Genomic DNA, 20,994 nt, shown 5'->3' on the forward strand with positions numbered 1-20,994 from the left:
TGTGTGTGTAGAAGTGAATCATTTACTGCTTGCAAACCAATGATGGTAAGATGATGTCATGGGGTAGGACTGGATAAGTCTGACTTCTTCCTACTCCATTCAAGCATGTACTAGGTATAAGCACATTGATATTGGATTAGCATTTGTTGGATATGTGTAAAATTATGTGTGTTGACATATCAACTGTCTTTACATGCTTGAAAGAATAAATCAAATCAAATCAAATCAATTGTACCATAAAATTATTGCTGTAGTAATGAGATCAGCAGTAGCCTACCACAAAGAGTTTTTAGTGGTGTTTAAGAAAACTTAAAACATAAAGACATGTGTTAATACTTTGGCCTAAATACTGTTTCTCTCTCATCTAATGTTGAATGCCCATACCATTTACAAACTAAAATAGAATAAAAGTAGAATAAACAGAATATGAAAACTGAATTCAAGTAATAAGGATAAACTAGATGGTACAACCTAATAGGCTATGATGAAACTCAAAGCCATGTGCAAACAGTGACAGTAGTGCAAATAATAAGATGATTGTGGAAAAATTGAAACTGATATTCAAATGGAATCTAATCAAATTCATGTGGTCTACAATGTGTAACAGCATAGGCAGTGCAGATGTTTTTATTGCTGTAATAGTGTACTCTGTGACTCTGAATGATAAGTAGTAGAACACAAAATAAGTATAGAAAATAAACAGATGGATGGTAACGGCACAGCTCAGAGCTTTTACATTTATAGAGATCCCAACAGATCTTGTTAACAGGTAGGTAAACCTCTGACCTCAAAAGCAAAAAATAATAAAAGGCCTGCACATCTAACATGCCTTTCTTTGCTTGATCTTTTTTTTCTATTTTAATTGCAGCAGAGGAATGGTGCACAATTTACATTATGTTTCAGGAATATGCAACTGATTCTTGATTAAATGTCATTTTTTTTCAAAACGTGTTACATAGGTCAAAGAGCACAACCTACATTACACTTCCCTTCATGAAGAAAACTGAACTCTTAACAGGATTCATAAGCTAAACATCTTCTAAACAAGATATTACCTTAAGTTTAATCATAATACTTAACAAACTTAATGTACTGGTATTTGCTCTCTCTCCCACTGCTGCTATTAAGGAGGAAAAAATTGAAGAACAGCATTTTGGGAATGCAGACCTTTATATTTCTATTGTTTTACATCACATTATAAAAAAAATATCAGTGGCTGACAAAAACAGAGACAGGATGCCCCACAGTATATTTTCTCACTTCTATAAGCTGCATGAGGCAGCAGATGGTGTAGAAGACTTGCTGCCCTGGGCAGATAATGATGCAGGCGTTCAAAGTTTGTAGCTGAAAAAGACATAAACCGGGGTGAAGTCAAACAACCAACACCAGACCTGCTGATCCTGTAACGAGGTCATAGTTTTGTACAGCTTGTTATTTTTAGTCTGTTTTGTTGTAATTACCAACAGATGCATTTCAACATTTTACATGCCATTACTGCTTTCTTGCAACAAATTGTAATGTCACTGTAATTTATTAATAAAAAAAAATTGAGACAAGATGAGTAGAAACGCATATTAATCACCTCAACAACTCACAGACACAGACACCCACACCCACACTCTGTATTTAATTAAAAGCAGCAATTCCACATTAGTTCTTTTTTGGCATTATGTGGTAAAATACTGTGTTTAATCATCACTGTTTTATTTACCAAGTATATTTTCAGCCAGGCACAATTGTAAAATAACAGAAGCATTGGCTTTCTTATCTGAATGTTTGCTGATACTTACTGTATGTCCTCCTCTGTGCTCATCACATTGTAGTTCCAATCAGGATTAAAAATCTGGATAATGATAGCATTTGGCTGCAGATTTTCTATGTGCTAATGAATGCAGAATGTAGCTCTTCAAAGCTCCACCTCTGCTCCTATTCCGCACTGCAGGGGAGTAGAAAAGTTGACCTTGACTAACTTGTATAGATGAAACCATAAGAGCAGATGAATGAGGACCCTGCAGACTTGTGTGCACGAATAAAGTTAGTGGGCTGATGTGAGACCATAACTCCACACAGTCAGGCTCAGAAGTGGGGGAAACTACACTGCTACGTATATTTGTGCATATGGGAAGACTGTGTCTCCTTTGGCAGATGATTAAGAAGGTAGGCAGCAAAAATAGTGGCTGAAACAAAACCTTTTAGCCTCCAATTTGGTGCATAGTCTCTACTCTTCAGCAGTCATAGTTGCTATAGAGTGCCAGACACCTGTATGGGTTTTATGTGAGAGCCTGCACAGCTCCGCTCTACCTAACTGATACACTGCCAGGTGTGTTCTGTTCATATCAGCACTCATTGTCTAGTTTACAGTTCCAAATTCAAATGTAGAGGCCCTTTTCTTTATCATGTTGCCTCTAACAAGGTCGAAGGTTTATTTCCATACACTCAAGAGGAGAATTAACAGCATGGAAAACACTGCAGCATAAATGATCAGCTCCACCAGGTGAAGCCAGAAACACCAGTACAGCTTTGACAAGAGGCTCAGTTTCCTCAGTTGGTGTCAGATCAACTAAAAACCCCTCAGACATGGAGTCTTTATCCATCTCCTCTACAAATTGTAGGGTATGTACAAAGATTTTATTGCCTTGTACATAAGAAAAGGTTTGCTATTATAAAGCTATTTCAAGAGGACAGAACAGGATGTGCTTTTCCCAGCTAATGAACCTGTTGCTCCTATGCTGTAGCTGGCATAAGTGTGAATGTCTCAAAGGATCTATAGCTGCTTTTAATGTTTAATACCATTAACAAACAGCATCAGTCTAAATGAGTAATGCACATTTCAAACTTAATCATTAAGCTCTTCATTTTGAAACCTTCTTAAAGGGTATAAATAGCTATTCAAAGAAGTCTCCTAAAAAATAAACACTTGCTCCTTTGGACCATCAGCTTTAATAAGCAAAATGCTGATGTATTATAGTGAATATGGATTTACACTGTCTAAGAAAATATGCACTGACACTGAAATGGCAAACATGTTTTCCTAACGCAGACATGCTTCACAGTCCTGCATTTCAAATTCAGTGAGGACTAAAAGGGAAGTATGCAGTGATGTCAGCTGTCATCAACAAATGCTCTCTCAGGATTTGCCCCATGTAAAATATTTAAATACTGTATACCCCACAATAATGTGCCTAAACTGCTTTTATCATACAGGAGGTACAAAATTCACTGGTATTCAGGCATTCCAAACTAGTCCACAGTTACACTGCATCACCTTTAACATTACTTTCTGCTTTAAAAATAACACCAATAAAATATTTTCTGCTTACTTACTAGTACTTTTGATCTTGCAGTCAGTGTATATCCTAGCTGTGATGCTTTGTTTGGTCACTCAGCTGCTTCTGTTTGTACAGTATAACAGTCAATGTCCAATCAGCAGTTCACCTAGAGCATCCAGTTTCATCCAGTTTTCGTTTCAAAATTGACACATTCCTCTTTCTGCATCCTGGCTCAGCTGCACATTTGTTTCCTTGGATGTGTCTAATTCACAAACCTGCAGAAGCAAATATATCATCTATATCGTCGTGGCTTTCACAGTCAGTGGTCAGAGGGGTTTGCTCGAATGTAGTCCTGCTTTTCTGACCATCCTCCGACAGTCCAGACACTGATAACTCACTCTTCTGACATCTCTTCAAACCTTTCTTTTTTGCACCATTTCTGACTGCCGCAGATTTAAATCGAGCCCGAAGTGACTGAAAACGAGTTGTCACGTGAGCTTTTCTCCTTAATGCAGCAGAGGAACGGCAGGTTCTCGGCACTGACCCTCGAGGAGATGAAGCCCAGCAAGCTTCCTGTCTGAAGGTCTGCAATTTCCTCTGGACACTGAGGAAATTATATAAAAAAGCTCAGTTAGTATGGCAACTGTCTCTCAGAATACTACAGCAGGTTGTTCTGCCTCAACAACGTAAGTATCTGTAGCATTGCTCTTACTTGTAACCTTCTGCCTCAAGAGACTTAAACTTCTGGCACTTCAAACGCAGGAAGGTTAAGAGACGTTTTTCCTTTTTCATCCTCTTGGATTTGCACCATATGATCATTTCATCTAGACAGGTTGTCATATCTGTGAAAGTAGTCGCATCTCTCACTTGTTTCCTGAACTTTTGTTTCGGGTCAGCCTTGTGAGTTTCCTATAAAAAGGATATGATGAATAGGTGTAAATAATGAAATGATACTTAAATATTTCATCTGGCTTGCTCACGTACCTCTGTAAAGTTCCTGAAAATCTTGAGAAATGGTTTCATGTCAGCGTCAATAGCTATATCTGGGAGAAAAAGAAAGAGAAATCAGGAATGTAAACTGCCGTAACATCTACAGTTCTCTTTCAGCCCATCAGATTAACAGAACATTTCACACAAGACTTGTTTCTTTATCCAAGCTTACTGATATCAGTTCATTTCAGTACGTTAAAATAAGGCTCAGATGACAATGACATAAGATTAGAACTGACATGTACTTTGTGAGGGAAAACAGGCAACTGTGTGGCACAGTGGTGCGTTTTTAATAAGCTCTGGACAGCAATGGCGCAAACAAATAAGCTAAACTTGGTTCTGGATTCGCAGAGTACACAAAATTCATTGATGTTTTGGTGTCTGCATAGGATTTGTGGAAAATAACAAAAAACTAGAAACTCACTGGTGCTATTGTTCAAATGCTTCATACACAACAGAAACCAGTGAATAAAGCTCCATACCTCTATCGATAGCAACACCCAGATCTTCTTTAACCTTCAGTGCCTTTCTCTGGTTCTCTAGCTTACCAGAAGACTTCTTCATCCTCTGCTGCTTTGCCCTGTGTTCTTTATTGAGGGAATCATATTTTGGTTGTTTGGCACGTAAAAATGCAGAGGGACCCAAGAACTGAGCCATATCTGCTGGCAGGGAGAAGTCTGTGAGGAAGGGCATGGGCCGGGACTGGGCCACTTCGCTGAGGAACGCCAGGAGCTGCTGGTACAGAGTGGACAGGCTGACCAGGACGCCGCGGAAAATCACCCTAGACCATAGAATTAGTTTGTAAATAAACACAAATCATATTATTTCAAGCCAACACAGAAAGCTGTAATTTGCAGATGTGACAATGAGGAAGAGCACTGACCATAGTCGACTGAGCATGCTGGTTATCACCATGTTCAAGATAAGAAACTCCTCCCATTTCATCTGCTGCTTCGAGAGTCTGAAACAAACACCCGTTAAGTGCAAACCTGCAAGGTGACATCAGGAAGGCTAAAAGTCTAATGTTCAATTTAAACAAAGATCCAGATTTGCAAACACATAAGAAAGAGCTCTTCAGAGATTAGGATGATATGACTCATCATGAACAATTATGCAGATGTTCCACAACAGTGCCATGTTCGACAAGGATACGAGAAAGCTTTGTTGCAGTGATTCAATGAGCAGCTCATCAGCTGGGCCCCTCCCAGCACTTTGAGGCAGAGCCACTCCAGCATGGGTTGACTGGGAACATCACACTCACCAGCTTTGAAGCTCAGTCCTCTAAAAAAAACACACACACACATGGACAACATCTTATAATTGAAGCAACTTTTCTTTTCATTGCATTAGATAACACAAAAAATATATAGTTAATGGTTTAATCATGAATTTTAAACCTTTTCTTGTACAGCTTTTCAATGTTATACATACCAGGCCCTGCACAAATCCAACCTTCTGGAGAGGTCTCATATTTTAAATGATCTACAGCAACCATTTAGGGCTTCAGTGACTTTGATTGTTTTACCCCAACATGACCAACAATCACACAACAGCAATACCCAAGTTTCATGTTGTTGAAGGTCCAGTCTGTATGAAGTCAAATGGCAAAAACAGGCCATCATCTGAACAATACTACCTACCTTTTCGTTTTACTGGGGCACAGATCAGTCAGTTCCTGAAGAGCAACATCGAGCTTCATGTTCTTCAGCCGGTTTACACATTGTTCAACCTGTGAGACATAAAATATGAAGTGTACAGTCCAGGCATCGTATACACAGGCATTCTGTTGGTTTGATCTACTACTACTATTCTGACGTTTTTGTTTACTACACAGTCAATCCCAAAGTGGGACGTTAAACAGATCACACGCATTTATTGAGGCTTCATCCACAGCCCTCACCTGTTTTAAGCTCTTGAACGTCTTGTTTCCTCTGAAGCTGTTGTTCAGGATGTACAGCAGCTCGTAGAGAACTCGTATCTCCGTTTGAAGAATTTCACTGCGGATTAGCTTAAGGACCTTCTCGTTTTCCGCCAACAGGGCCTTAACAGTTGCATCTGCAAGACAACGCCATCAACATTCACATATTTCCTTCGGAAATAACAAAATATCTATATATCTATCTATATGAAGGTGGATCCATGCTCTCCCACGTGGGTGCAAGCGACACATATACAGTAGATGTATCTTTAACACTCAGATCTGCGTCGCACGTCACGTAGCAAAGTAAAATGTTTAGCTTATTATCATTAGAGCAATGCATTGTACCTGTTTTGGAGCTGAAACGTATGCGGACACTAGAGAGAGCACTAGGAAAGGGAATGTTTATCCTGTTCCACGGTTCTCTTGCCATGCTTCCCTACAAACAAACATGCGGAAGTCAGCCAGCCAATTACATTCGACTACATAGAAACGTCAGACTTCGTGTTAAAGGCACAGTGAACACCACTACATGCAAGTTTGGATGGCGATGGCTTTTTTTTGGGACTCGCAAAAGTCGAGATCACCCCGAGTTCATCAGCATCCCCACAATTAATATAGGCTGGTTTTACCATATATAATATAGTTCACTAGTGTATTACCAATCACGCACCCAATGTTGCTGGTAACAATAAACCAATATTCTCGTAATACAACCCCACCTCATTTTATTAAACAACTTCTTATGAGTGACACAATCAAACGACATAACAGCATTGATAAAACACATCAAAACTGAGGAGTAGTTACCTCTATATTTATTTGCAAATTCCTTCAGACCATATGCACATATCAGTGCCATGTTTTGCGTTAAAGCCAAACAGATTGTCCCTGGAATAAATAGACTCTTTTAATCTATCCAGCAGGATACTATCCAAGATTTCTGACAATATGCTTGCTAAGGCTATGGGCCTATAATTATCTAGGCTGCCTACTTTACTTGCTTTGTCTTTATTAACTGGCACCAGCAAAACAGACAGCGTGGAATCTGGTAACAGGCCATGAAACACAAAGCCGGCAAAACAAAGAGCAAGAAGGGGAGTAAACCTCTGGGTACTCTTATTTTTCTCACAGCTTTATCTGTATGCGCATAGTAGGCTAATGCATCTTCAATTGTAAGGGCTGTCCAGTCCAGTTTTTCAGTGTTGCAACTGTATCTGGATAATACAGAGATCTTTTCAAAATCTATTACAACAGGAATATGATCAGCTGTTGCTGCCTCATACAGGATGCTCATACTCATCAGTGAAGCATGCGCATTGTGTTACATATGCATCTTGTCAATAAAAATGTTTTTGGTGGCTTTAAATGTCTCTCAGAAGTCATCTAAAAATGCTCATCAAAATAATTGACTACAATTTGCAAAGAAATGCCCTTTATTTAAAAAAATACAACAAAAATAATAATAATAAAAAATGATTATATGAATTAATCTATGCTCCTTGTTTACGAATCCAGGTAATGACATGTAAATTAATTTCATCCAACACGGAATCATCCGACCTTCCTTTCACTGTTAGCCCATGACTGCCTCCTTCGAGCCAGAAAACCTCAACTTGAGCTTTGAGTTCTTTCACCATCCCATCAAAAAGATCCTAAACAAAGACAAAACTCAAAATCACCACTGTGTGTCATGTCATTAACACCTTATATCAATAACTATATGTAGATAAGAATAAAGAACTGATGCTACTTTACCAACATACAGTATGTGTTATATATCATTACAGAATGAAAGTCTAGTGTGTATGTAACTGCAGTGCAGCCGTCACCCTATCACACATGTTGTCCTCAGTGCCCAACACAAACAGTACAGACGTGTGTTCAGGCAGCCTCCTGAGATCTTCACTCCTCTGCCGATGGCTATGTGTCTGTCTTGGTGGGTGCAGAGGGAAAGACAGACAGATGACACCCTGCACTGTACCTTCTTTTTCCTCATTCAGCTGCCTGGCCAAAGCTGCAGCTGCACGACATCCCATTGACCTGCCTGTAGATGGGTCACAGCGATTAATATAAAAGACATTCAGTACTGAATTAGAGCACAACACTTCCTGTGTTTTTATCTGTTACTGGTGACTAGATTATTCCATTGTTAGGCTTTGTTTAGCATCAGTCATGGATGTTAATTTGCTGCTTGGATTTAGAAACTAATTAATATGAATGAAACTTGCTATGAATGCAATTATTTTAATATAATGATCATCAAATTGTTTAATAACAGGCCTACATATGTGGCACATGTACAGATAGCTGACAGGAAAAACCTGAATAAAATGAGTGGTCACCTCTAGGATGACAATGCACACATTCCTAAAGCACAAGGGCTCACTGAATGCTTTGATGAGTATATGAAAATGTTGTGAATCATATGCTATGGCCTTCACAGTCACCATATCTCAGCCCAGTTAAACACCTATGTGAGATTTTGAAGTGGCTTATCAGACAGCATCTCCACCACCACCATCATCAAAACACCAAATGGTGGAATATCCTTTGGAACAATAGTGTTCATCCCTCCAGCAGAGTTCAGACTTGTAGAATCAATGCCAAAGTGCACTGAAGTTGTTCTGGTGGCACAGCACTTTACTAAGATACTTTATGTTGGCTATTCCTTTCACCTGTCTGTATGTCTATAGTATGTGTGTATTTCATGTGACCTACTGTAAAAGAAACTATTGCTCCTTACCTCCAACAAATATGTGATTTATGGTAAACGTCTCTTGAGATTTCAAGTAGTCCTAAGGATAAGATAAAAAAAAAACAAATGTGTGAAGCAACTTATGGATTTAAAATAGTAACTTTTTGTTTATAAATGAATAAAAATGTTTACCAACACAGCATGGTACGCCTTGACTCTATAACTCAAGTTTAAACCTTTGCATGTGAAACGGAGAGAGAGGAAGCCATTTGACGCCAGAGTATGTGCCAGAGAAACCAGATGTTTGAGGTTCATGTCTCCACCAGCACCATGTGTGAGTAAGACGGCTGTGGAAGTATCTTTTGCTGAGGCAGGGACAGACAACACAGCATCCAGTTGTTTTGTCCCAAACGGAACCGTCACTCTGTCCTGAAAGTCAAAGAGCAGTCAGTGAGCATCGTCTCTAGAGCCCATTAATAATAACAACTTCTCCCACCGCAAAGTAGGCTAACGAAACTGCAACTTAACTTGCGTTGGCATGATAACGTTACAAAGCCAGCTAGCTGTGAGGTGATATGTGGGGGTCTATGCTTTCCCCTTTTGAGTTTGTAACACTTATCGAAACTGCACAAAACAATGTCAGGTTAGAACAGTCTCTGTTGTTAATGTTACCCCCCAACCTAACCTAACTTTGACTCGTATCATAGCGTGGTAAAGTTTGTAAACGACATATTTACCTCCTCAAACGTGCCCATATCGGTTAACTCCGCTATCCGAACACTAATGACTGACCGCTAACGTTCAGGAGTAAATACAGCACATTTCACTACCAACAACTACGTTCTTCTTCTTCTCCTTTTCTGGCAGATAGCGAACCAACGATTAAGGTACATACCGCCACCTATTGCATCGGAGTGTGTAGAGTCAGCATGGAATTATCTGAGCTTTGGAAGACAAAGAAAACATTTCTGTATTTGTCTTCTTTTAAAATCCGAATCCCATTCTCCCTTCATTGCTGATCTAAATAATGAATTTGCATAAGCTACTTTTAGTATATAATTGTAGAGCTCTCTTAGCTAGTTTGTCTGCTTATTTCCTTCAACATCTGCATGAGCAGGGACCAAGCAAAACTGCACCTCTAACTCCATCCTCTGTATTAATTGCATTGTATATATTGCAATCATGCCATCTAATAGTTTTAACTGATGACAATCCCATGAGAGCTGCTACTGAGTCTGAGCAAAAACTGTGTTAAGTGGCTGAACGTGTTCTATCCAATGCTATGCAAAAATTATTGCGATAATCTCTCCAGAAAATAGTTTCAGTCTATGAAATATATTGACATTAAATTTCTGTATGAATATACCAATTCCATATGTCCAGTAACAGGATTCCTAGATCTGTCTGTATACTGATACCTACCATTGTGATTTCATCTTAAATCTAGATCTCCTGTGATGTCACACCATGTTAAACATTTCTCTAAAATATAAACGTAGGTTTTGCATATGCTTCTACAGTTGGTGTGAATGTGAGTGTATAATATAATAGCAACAAGAAACGCTCACTTTCAGCATACAAAAAAACATTTATTTTAAAAATAGATAAGGTGATACCATAGTCATACAATTCATTCCACACTTGGACAAAATTTTTTTGGAAACACATCAGACATGGAGGATTGTCCTAAAACTCTGTGACGGGTCAATCAGAGTTCATCCTTTGCCTGCAAAACAAACAAAGACTCATGTTAGAAACACAGGGGTGTCATTAGCTTTCAGAATGAATCACTTAGGTTTGTTTTAGCATACAGGAAGAGACGTGTCCCACCAGGTACTCAACTGTGTTGTATAACATAATGGAAAAAAAAAAGAATTTGTAAAATAAAAAAGAACAATCAACATTTTTACCTGTTTAATCTGAACCATCATGTATTCAAAACTGAATATTCACTTAACAAATCTCGCTGTCTATATAATTGAAAACACCATTAATTAATTAAAATTTAAATTACAGCTCGCTTTAGTCATATGTAAAACTCCCATTGCACCTGCTTAGGTGGAATAGCTTGCACAGTTATCACAAGGCACGTTTGGTTACATGAATTCCTAGCATATCTCTACCTAACTTCAAGTGCAGCAGATGTCTAATCAGGGTGAGTAACTGACCACACGTATGCGAGTGTGGACGGCCTTTAACATAACTTCAGTGTCATTTTTATGTTCAACTTGTTTTAAGCAGAGGTGTTTTAGGTGCACTGACACCTTACACACACCAGAGGGAGACACACTTTGTTGAGTCTTAGCCCTTTCTTAAGGCTGAGTGGTAGGACTCTAACTACCACTGAGGCAAACACATGTATTGATAATAAAGTTAATGATGGCTGAACTCCATTTAGCTTCTCGAGTTTCAGGGTCTTGGTTTTGAGGATGGTGGATCACTGGCACACTCTGCCATGGCTTACTGGGACGCTTATGACAAAACATAGATGATGGTTTTTGTAGCATCTCTGCTTATGCTATGACAAAACATAGATGGTTTTTGTAGCATCTCTGCTTATGTCAAGTCAAGATATCTCATAGTAACGGGCCTCTGCTACCACTCAAAAGAGGCTACAATATATAGTGTTCTGACAAAGGAAAGCTGACTTTTTTATGGTACATTAATTTGCAGGTGTAACTGTACTGGCACGATGAAGCAGTTGAAGGCCCTGTCCTGTCAAAGCTGTATAAGTTTCATTATCTTTGAGTTCTACCTTTTCATTAGACAAATAACTGCAGAAACATAAAGAGGGATTATTCCTTATTTGCTGATAATATTCAAGAGACTCTCATATGCTGAGGTGAGGTGAAGCAGTACTAAAGTGACTCTGATGCAAGGGAAACCTATTGGTGCTCCTTACCCTTGTCCTGTGGCAGGAACATGGAAACAGGTCATCAGTGGGTTGCTCTACAAGCACCATGCCCTTACGAACCTTAGGCTCTGTCACCTGCAGTTTGGCATACTCCTGCAAGAAGAGCACTGAACTTAGAGAGGGAAGTGACAGGCAAGCATAGTGCATGCTGGTCACAACTATGCTATTAAAACACATTTCTGAATCACCATGTAAAACCATAATGCAACATAGCGCCAATACAATATACTGTACGTTGAGCTCTGTATGATGAGGGAGTGGGATAAAAATGTTCTAAATTCTACTTTTTGTAGTACCCTGTCCTTTTTCAGTATATTCATTGACAGTATTAAGTCTGTCACTCTACAATCTTACCTGGAAAAGTTTGTAGTGGTAACAAAATATGCTGTTGGCCATAAGATGACTGCGGGCAAATTGCCGACCCGCCAGTGCAATTTTCTTTGCCTGAAAGATAGCAGGTATCACTGTAGCTTGGGTCATGTGTTTTTTTGTTTTTTGTTTTTTTTAAATCACAGCACCATATGGATAGCGCATCACAGAGAAAGTTTACCACATATTGACAAAATGTTAGTATTTGTGTTTAATTCTTAAAGAGGCCAATAACAATCCACTGAATAGAGTTATACCAGATATCACTACATCCACAGCCAAATGTAATGCACATGATCCATAATTCTCATCACCTCTTCATCATGCTCACGAGCCCACTGGATCTTTTCCAGCAGGTCTCCTAGATCCGCCCTTATTGGGATGTAGTGCTCCCACGGTTGAAGCTCGTTGTAGAAATGCTCGTAGTAGGCAGAATCCTGCTTAAAGACCACGCTGTCTCCTGCCAACAGGTAAGGCAGACGATATGCTGCCACAGTGCCATCGATGTTTATCTGGTACTTGTACTGGTGGTTAAACATGGAACAGAAATAAAAGTTAACACATTTTTTTTCAAAATCAATGTAAGTTAGAATAAAATAAGATCAGTTTTACAAATTAAATACATGTATATAGAATACACACATCTGTACATTATTTCTTACATAGAGGAAAAACAGCAAAAATCATATGACATTGAAAGTATAACTGAAGATGTAGAGGACACAGAGGGACATGCACATTCCATAGGAGATGTGCTTTCTGGCAGCCAGTATACACTGGCCTTCCAGCAATTGCTTTGCTTCATCATCTCCAGAGAAAACTGTCTGGGCCTTTAGCATGTTAGATTTACTTTTCGTTCCCCACAAGACACTAATTTACTTCAGCCTTATGATTTTTCTTCTGCAGATTGGGTACACTCTGCTTGTCTGAGTGTGTCTGCTGGAGATGCCATCCTTAGTTGTAAAACAATGAGTTAAAAAAAAAAAAAAGCTAAAACCTGTAAAGAGCTGTTAACTGCTGTTTTTTTTATGTACAATCAATTTTTAACCAAAACAATGTATTTATTTTAAGGTCATTTTCAAAATACCTTTAATAAAGCTTTTAAGATCTACATAATATATCTTATAGAAAAAAATCTAAAAATACTTCTTTTTTTATTTATAAAAGATGAGAAAACAGCTACAATGGGCCACTTACCTTGAAAAAGTCAAAGAAAGAGACATGTTTGACCAGCGGCCCATAGAGGCTCTCATCGTGTTTGAAGAAGAAGAAGTTGGTAAAAGCAGCGTCTATCATGTCGGGGTGAGCCCTCGATAGCTTGACCAGCTCCAGTCGCTCCTGACGGCTGTCCCTCCCCCTCCAGAAGGCTGTGGCATTCTTCTCTGGCCATGGTGGCCCTGTGTTGGCCTGAACCGACGTCATGTCCAGGCTCACTCTGCTCGTTGGTTGGACATAACACTGAATGTTAAATCTGGTTATTAATCTCAGCAGCTGCCAGAGGTACTGTATGTACATATAGAGGTAATAACATTGACAGTCACTAAAACATCACGTTCATGTATTTATAACCTATATCATGTTATTTTAACCATGTAAAAGGCTGACTTCATGCAGTCTGTTTATGAAAAATCTGTTAATTGTTGCTGTAAATAAAGCGCAGCTTTGTCATGCAGACATCAGCGACTACTAAATAGAAAGACAGCGGCATACACCTGGTGCGTGAGTCTCACTCATAACGTGACAGAGTTTCTGTGGGACAAAGTCAGCGTACACCTGTAATGAAGGACTGTACTGGCTCAGTCTAAGTGGAAGATGAAAAAAATCAGTCATCTCATACTTGATAAAAATAGTACAACTTTATACAAGCAGAGTGAAGAGATGAGAAAATAATGAGCATCCTGGCACAGGGCTATTTTAGTTCAATTATTTTGACTGCACTGTGACAGTGACAGGGTGCAGACGTTACACACAGGCCTGACTGTCCCCACTGTCATATGCTAAGGAAATCACATTTTAAATTGCTGTCATGACAATCATATCAAATCTTGAAACTAAAGAACTCAGTTTGTTTTATTAAACCATCAAGTTCCAAACTAAGTTGGTGGACAAATGAAACTAAATTGATAGCCTGTGCTAAACAAATACATTACCAGACCTACCAAACACACTGAGCCAAAACAGACTTGTCAGATCATATCAAACATGCACAGAAACCTCTCAAATCATCACTGTTGCATAACCAATGTATCTGCTGTCAATCAATGTGCAGTGTATTTTAAGCCATGACTCTGGGTAACCATTAGAATCCAAGCTCCACGAAGGAGCAGGCCCCTTTTTGGAGCCATTTTTAAGCCTTCAGGCAGTGATTATTGGATACTTGCCAGATGTGACAAACATTTTTGTGGACTGCTCATACAATGGTAGCTGACTGTGTTTACAGCTAGTGATAGAGGGGACTCTTTGTATTGTGCAGATTTTTATTTTTTTTTAATCATGAGCTTCTTTGTGCCCCAAGTCGATTTTCATAACTTAAAACACTTCAAAGAATGAGACTGAATGATGTTGCTAATTCCAATGCAAATTCAATATTTAGTCGAGAGTTAACAAATCTGAGAGTTTAACCCAAAATTCTGGAATATTTTGTGTTGGGGGCTGTGATATACTACATAGTCATAGGATAATATCTTAATGTTGTTTTAACGATGTGTGAGCTGGCATTATCGAGTACATCACTCACTTTACACAAAGCTTTGAGTCCACACATTCACTACGTCAAAAACCTAGTACGACAGACTACTGCACGTGCACACTGAGAGTGCATGCAGCATGTTCATGGTCCAAGACAGGACTAAACCAGTTGAGGTACCAGCACAAAAACAGTCAGCAAATATTAGCGGAATCATTTTGCAAAAGTAATTTCAGTGTCTGTGTATAGTTAACTTGAATGCTTCAGTTTTCAGTACAAAAATAAGGCAACTTTTCCTAAAACTGTATATTGTAGGCTATTAACAAAAGCTATCTAGTACACTTTTAAAGGATGCAAACTATCGACTGTTTATTGTTATCAACAAAATCCCAGAAAATATATTGTACACCCTTATTATAGATACAGAGCCTTACCTTCCCATGGTCTCAAGGACAGACTCAGTCAGGTCATAAGTGGGCATGACAATATCTCTGGTATTGTTAGAACCACACCAGGAAAAGATTGGATGAATCTTCTCAGTGGGATTCCTCTTTTCCAATGGCCAGTCACCCAGGTTAACAAAAAACTCCAAATCGGGGAGCTGCACCTGCACCCATACCACAGCATCACAGATGACATTGCTATCAATTTAAAAAATATTGAGAAAATATTATCACATAACAGAAAGACACTGCTGCCTCCCCATGCATGTAAATTCATAGCAATTTTGTATAATAATGAAGGCAGTGACTCCTTATAGCATCATAGCTTAAGGATAAATGGACTATAGAAGTGAAAGGTTCAGTCTAAATGTCTGTCTTGTCTACGTCTAGTCATTTAAAACCAAGTGATGAATAAATCCAGTTATAAAGCATGTTAAAGATTAGAAATGTGTCAGTGGTACGCTGGTAGTTTAAGAAGAGCTTACCTTCCTGGTGAGTGACAGGAGGATGGCATCCATAAAGATTCTAAAACCTACATGTTCCCCAAACGTTTTAACATAGACCTAAGGAAGAGAAAAAGCTATATCAACATCAAAACATAACAGGAGCCATGTTACATTTACATATACAGTAGCTTGACTGCTGCAGAGAGTAGTCGAGGCCTGACCTCATTTCAGGATTACTTTCACAACCAGTAGACTATGTCACTGAATGCAGAGTCGATATGAAATCATTAAGACTTAAGGTTTCAAGCTATTCTTTCCATCATTTCAACTACATATTTTGGCAACTATCACACTGTGGACCTTCTGAATGCAGTAATTAAATAATAATAATGTTGTTACAATAACATATTTTTGAGAATATATTTCCAGTAACTTCTACACACTAGACCGTGTCCACACCGATTATTAGTGAGCACAACCGCCCACTTGGAACCACTGAATCAGACTCCTTACATCGGGCCTAAAATGCAACTGGACATTCACCCTGACTCAAAACAGTGCGTTTGAATTACAATGGGCTTGTAAATGTATGGACAACTGACAAGATCCCAAGTAATGCTAGCACTGTGTGAACAGAGCTGCAGGCATATCACTATTACAGCCACCTGGATTGACATTCAAATGTGGTATTCTGAGTAGACTGTACCCTGGAACAGCTGGCGGCACTGCTCTTACAGGTGTATCACATAGCTCAAGGATCTTAAATCTTAAACCAACAGATCAGTTTGCTGTTAAATCAGACTGTTAGCAAAAAAAAAAAAACCACACACACAATCACAAATATGATGTACCTTGTTATCTTTGACGGTATAATGGCAGAGACTTTGCCGCTGTCCAAAGCGCTGTGGAATTTCCCGCGCATTACGATCTGGGTCAACACTAAGGTAATGGGACAAGTCCCTGTCTATCTGGGGGAAGATTTGGGGACAGTGCATGTGATCCAACCATACAGAACCACTGGCCTGGGGACAGTTACAGCCCTCATGGTAGACTGGGCCTGTAGAGCAAAAACACACACAAAAAAAACATTAAGATCTTCCTCTTGCACCTGCCAAAAACCCCAAAATAAAATCTAATCCAAAAGCATTTCTGTGGGCAGCTTGTTCTACCTTTAAGAATGAATGGTGACTTGGCAACATGTTTATTCTTGAGCAGAATGTGGATGTGAAGGTCTGTGTAGGAGGCATACATTCTGTAGCGAACCAGGAATGAGCCATCCTGACGATCCAGGACCTGGATCCAAATCCTGGTGAACTGCTCTACTGAAGACACAATCTTCACTTCAAAGGTTTTCTCACCAGGTGATACTGTTAAACTGGGAGGGACAGAATATGAAGAATATACTCCTATTAAACAAGACCAAGCCAGAGAAATAGTGACATGCTGGCACACAAGTCATGTAGTCACAGTTTGATTTCAGACTGTCTATGCCAAAACTGTTAAAATCATTATTGTTCTAGTATTTTGTGACTACACTGTAATGAAATGTAACAATTTACATAATTAACAGTCTGTTGTTGGTATATTTCCATGGCTTCCTGGTACTTATTGTTTCTCTTCTGTACCAGCAGACAACACTGACGTATTTTATTTTTTATTTTATTTAATTATTGAATTTTAGTGCCAAAATTCTCAACACATACATATACAACAGGATAAAGGATACCAGACAGGATAACTTCTTTGTCAAATATTTTAGGGCTTTATAATAGTTAGGAGATACAGAGGTTCAATCTCCAGCAGAGCCCCAACCTGTTTAACTATTTAAATAAAACAACATGCATTTTCATTAATATAAAAATGAATTACTTATTTAGATAAAAATGATCATCACCTTACAGTATCCAAAACTGCATGCTACGTGGTGCACTTGAAAGCAGCACTGCTTACCACTTAGTTTTTCCAGGTTGTTGCCACTGGAAAAACCTTCTGGCTACAACACCATATCAAGCATAAGTTACTTACTTTTTTCCCGAGCTGTCCACCGCCTGTATGTAGAAAAAGCGAGCTGGAAGGACAATATTTGCTTCTAGTCCAGGTCCCCATACTAAAGTTTTGGCAGCACTGGGTACCGGGATCGCTTGAGCCCCGGCGAATTCATGTCTGAACACATTCAGACAGCAGGGCAGCAGCAACCACGAAAATAGTCGAAAAGACATAGCTGTTCAGCGTCGACTCCTCTTGACATTAGGCGTCAGTTTTACAAAGGTCCACTACCTGAACTTATCATTGTTGATTTTAAAAATGCCCAGATTTGTAAGTTGTCTGTGGATAACGTTTTAATTGTTCACTTCCCATTTGGAGTAACACGGTTCAGCGTAGAAAACGTGGCATTATAACGCCACAAAGACATTATATTCAGCTCACATAAACATATTGGGTTTTTCTCTTAAAATAGGCGCAAGTGGTATAGAAATTACCGTTAGCTAGAGTTACTGCCAAACTCATCTGCAGTTCAGGTCAAACTATTTCCTGAATTAGCATAGGGCGGGATCTAAACGAGCAATGCAGCAATTCTATTGGCTGTTGGCGAGTATTGAATTTGATTCACTCAATGAGCAGAGGACCCCTGAACTACAATCTGATTGCACGCAAATCCGGAAGTTAAAGTGTTGGATATATACAGACATTAATGTGAGTGTATAGGCTTATTCATTGGTGTTTGTTTTGTGATAACTATTTTGAAGTTCGAAAATGTATGCACACGCTAATCAAAATCATGAAACAGTATCACAACCCTTTCATTCTCACTGTCCTACAGTATTTTCAAAAAGTGGAGGTGGTCGATGCCGTATATGCCTCCACTCTTCATCCCGGCGATGCGTCAACCCAGCCGCCATGTTGGAACAGTAATCCCACGCTTCCTACTGCAAGTACAGTATGTGTATGAAGGCTGGCGGTTATTCACAACTAAAATAATCATAAATCGTTGATTTTTCCAATAGTTTAGTTTGTTAAAAATGTCAGAAATGTATTTATTGTACAAGATATTTGGTTACATAAAAATTTTCATCTTGGAATTTGACTCCAAAACACTTCGTCTTTTGTAGATGAACCTACACTGGTAATTAAAAAAAGTTTCATCTTTTGTTGTTATTGCACTGTAACATGGCTGATAGAATTTTGTAACTGTTACTTAGTTTAGAATTATGACTTGGCTGTGTGGAGGAGTTTACTAGGCTATTGACTTGTTTAACATGAATAATTACAACTAAGGTACAAATTAAAGGGACGCTTCTGGCTTTTATAGGGGTACAACATAATTTTTGAAAAGAGATTATATAATAGTGAAATGATATATGAAATGCAGGAAGACAGAATATCACTGTAATAATATTTCAGAGAATTTCATTTTTTCATGTAAGATAATTGCTGACTGTATGCTTCTCCCAGAGAGTAACATTAACATTTAGTACTGACTATAATATTAATTTTAAAAAAGCATGTCCTTTCAAGCCTGCTTGACGTGAGAAGGCTTGCTGATGTGGAGGTACTGAAGCAAGAAGCTAAACAGCACACATGGAACATTATGTTGCACTTTTATATGAGCAAAACAGTTGATTCTGGTTAGGGACCAGTGAAACATTGCTTTAAACTGTGTACATCAATCAATGTTTATTTCAGTTTGCTTTTGCATCAACATATTTTAAGTTCTTTTTTTTTGTCAAGTAATTTCTATTACACTAGTATAATATCAATAAGAACAAAAAGTGGTAGAATCCATTTAAATAAGACAAACTTTGCTGCCATCATTGAGAAAACCAGAGAAATGCTTTTCCAGGATACAATATGTGTGAAGAACTACAGAGTTCCAGTGATTTAGACAGAGCCAGAATACCAGATACAGTACCAGCAGTAACAGGTACAACATATACAGAGAAAAATATCTCAAGAATATCTTTATCTTTTATAATTTTTTGTTTCACCTTTCACCCAAGATTGAACTGTACAGTTAATATAAAAACCAAAAACATACTAACAAAACACCCTGTCAGTAGAAGTCTTTTTTTAAATTTCTTTTTTTTTTTCTGTCTGTGTTTTCTCTGCCATTGACAGAACTGCACTGAACACAAAATAATATTGACGGTACAGAGACAGAAGAGGATTTTATTTTTTGTCATGTCTAAGACACCGCATTGAATCAAATCATGCGTAATTCCTGAAATCCACATGGCTCTACTTTTGGATTTCAGGTGACTTGAGTTTAGTGAAAACTAATGGGCTTGAAGGAATGCCTGACAAGATGGCAGAAATGACTTCCAGTGCACATTTACCTGTCTCTATTATTTTTTTAGGCCTTGAATCTGTGTGTAGCTGTGCATATTTTATGTGGGCGTGACAAACTGAGGACCCAGTGCTTTATATGTGTTTAATGCTTGTGTGCATAAAGGCCTGATGTGTGAGAGATGGATGTCATAATCAACTGTTATAGTTTGGTTCAGATCAATTTAAAGTACAGACAAATACACAAGTACAAAATGTCCTTGTCAGTTAATGCTGTTTGCCCATGTGGTGTGGCTACCCATTGACATGTACAACACAATCACTATACAGGACCATGTATCATGAAACATTTGTTGTTTTTAAACATACACGAGCCTTCAGTTGAGAGGCCATCGCCATCAAATATAGGACTGCAACAAGAGGACATCATAGTCATTAAGAACAATATTGAACAAAAGAAATTGCCTTCAGTTGAAATTGTTGCAAAAGTTTTACACATGTACTGTTTTTTCATTGACTCAACATCTTTAACATTACTGAAAAAAATACTGTTACTTTTTGTGAAACTTTTACTGATAAACGACTCACAAGGGTTTACTGTAAACAGACCTGCTTCCAACTCTTCTTCGTATTCCTGTCACAAAGACAGTGACAACCATTAAAAGTATTCTTTGTGATTATGAAAAGAGGAGCGCTCTGGCTTAACGCTAAAAACACATACCATAACTTTTAAAAGACTGAGATGGAGAGAGAACCAAGGGTGTCATCCAGTTTTGATTGCTTTGGCAGAGATAAACTCCGGTTTAACATTTGTGGCACTCTTTTTCCCCGTCTCTAACACACAATCTAGTGGCTCACTAAACTTTTACATTTGACAAAGGCAGCTAAAGACTTGAATGATGAACCAGCAACTAAAAGAAAAAAAAAAAGCCCCCTAAGGCCGACTCAGCATACTTCTTGTCATCTGTACTGATCAT

At 38.5% G+C, this 20,994-nt stretch overlaps 3 protein-coding genes across 6 annotated transcripts; all 3 read right to left on the reverse strand.

Moving 5' to 3' along the window:
- Window positions 1-487: 487 nt before the first annotated feature.
- On the reverse strand, window positions 488-6,766 carry rmp64 (ribonuclease MRP subunit p64). Of its 3 annotated transcripts, none has more exons than XR_002274508.1 (10): window positions 6,526-6,766; window positions 6,160-6,314; window positions 5,900-5,988; window positions 5,412-5,540; window positions 5,143-5,220; window positions 4,742-5,040; window positions 4,254-4,312; window positions 3,982-4,178; window positions 3,325-3,873; window positions 488-1,344 (listed from the first exon to the last, which is right to left on the reverse strand). XR_002274508.1 is itself a non-coding variant. In XM_020594814.1 (9 exons), the coding sequence occupies exons 1-9, from the start codon at window positions 6,608-6,610 to the stop codon at window positions 3,537-3,539; spliced, it is 1,428 nt and encodes a 475-aa protein (XP_020450470.1). In that variant the 5' UTR covers window positions 6,611-6,766; the 3' UTR covers window positions 2,245-3,536. The 3 variants fall into 3 exon arrangements, 1 of the variants encoding a protein (XP_020450470.1); XR_002274507.1 differs by lacking the exon at window positions 488-1,344 and adding an exon at window positions 1,741-1,936; XM_020594814.1 differs by lacking the exon at window positions 488-1,344 and having other exon boundaries at window positions 2,245-3,873.
- An 829-nt stretch (window positions 6,767-7,595) lies between these two features.
- On the reverse strand, window positions 7,596-9,731 carry tex30 (testis expressed 30). Its single transcript, XM_020594759.1, has 5 exons — window positions 9,613-9,731; window positions 9,068-9,304; window positions 8,924-8,975; window positions 8,010-8,224; window positions 7,596-7,832 (listed from the first exon to the last, which is right to left on the reverse strand). The coding sequence occupies exons 1-5, from the start codon at window positions 9,628-9,630 to the stop codon at window positions 7,671-7,673; spliced, it is 684 nt and encodes a 227-aa protein (XP_020450415.1). The 5' UTR covers window positions 9,631-9,731; the 3' UTR covers window positions 7,596-7,670.
- A 712-nt stretch (window positions 9,732-10,443) lies between these two features.
- Window positions 10,444-18,301, reverse strand: poglut2 (protein O-glucosyltransferase 2). 2 transcript variants are annotated; one of them, XM_020594647.1, is made up of 10 exons: window positions 17,759-18,301; window positions 16,903-17,108; window positions 16,585-16,790; window positions 15,773-15,850; window positions 15,279-15,451; window positions 13,356-13,593; window positions 12,473-12,682; window positions 12,144-12,233; window positions 11,778-11,882; window positions 10,444-10,601 (listed from the first exon to the last, which is right to left on the reverse strand). In XM_020594647.1, the coding sequence occupies exons 1-10, from the start codon at window positions 17,950-17,952 to the stop codon at window positions 10,584-10,586; spliced, it is 1,518 nt and encodes a 505-aa protein (XP_020450303.1). In that variant the 5' UTR covers window positions 17,953-18,301; the 3' UTR covers window positions 10,444-10,583. The 2 variants fall into 2 exon arrangements, with proteins under 2 accessions (XP_020450303.1, XP_020450304.1); XM_020594648.1 differs by lacking the exon at window positions 10,444-10,601 and adding an exon at window positions 11,321-11,347.
- Between the last annotated feature and the right edge of the window lie 2,693 nt (window positions 18,302-20,994).

This window comes from Monopterus albus, unplaced genomic scaffold, assembly GCF_001952655.1.
Source record: "Monopterus albus unplaced genomic scaffold, M_albus_1.0 scaffold24.1, whole genome shotgun sequence".
NCBI classification, from domain to species: domain Eukaryota; kingdom Metazoa; phylum Chordata; class Actinopteri; order Synbranchiformes; family Synbranchidae; genus Monopterus; species Monopterus albus.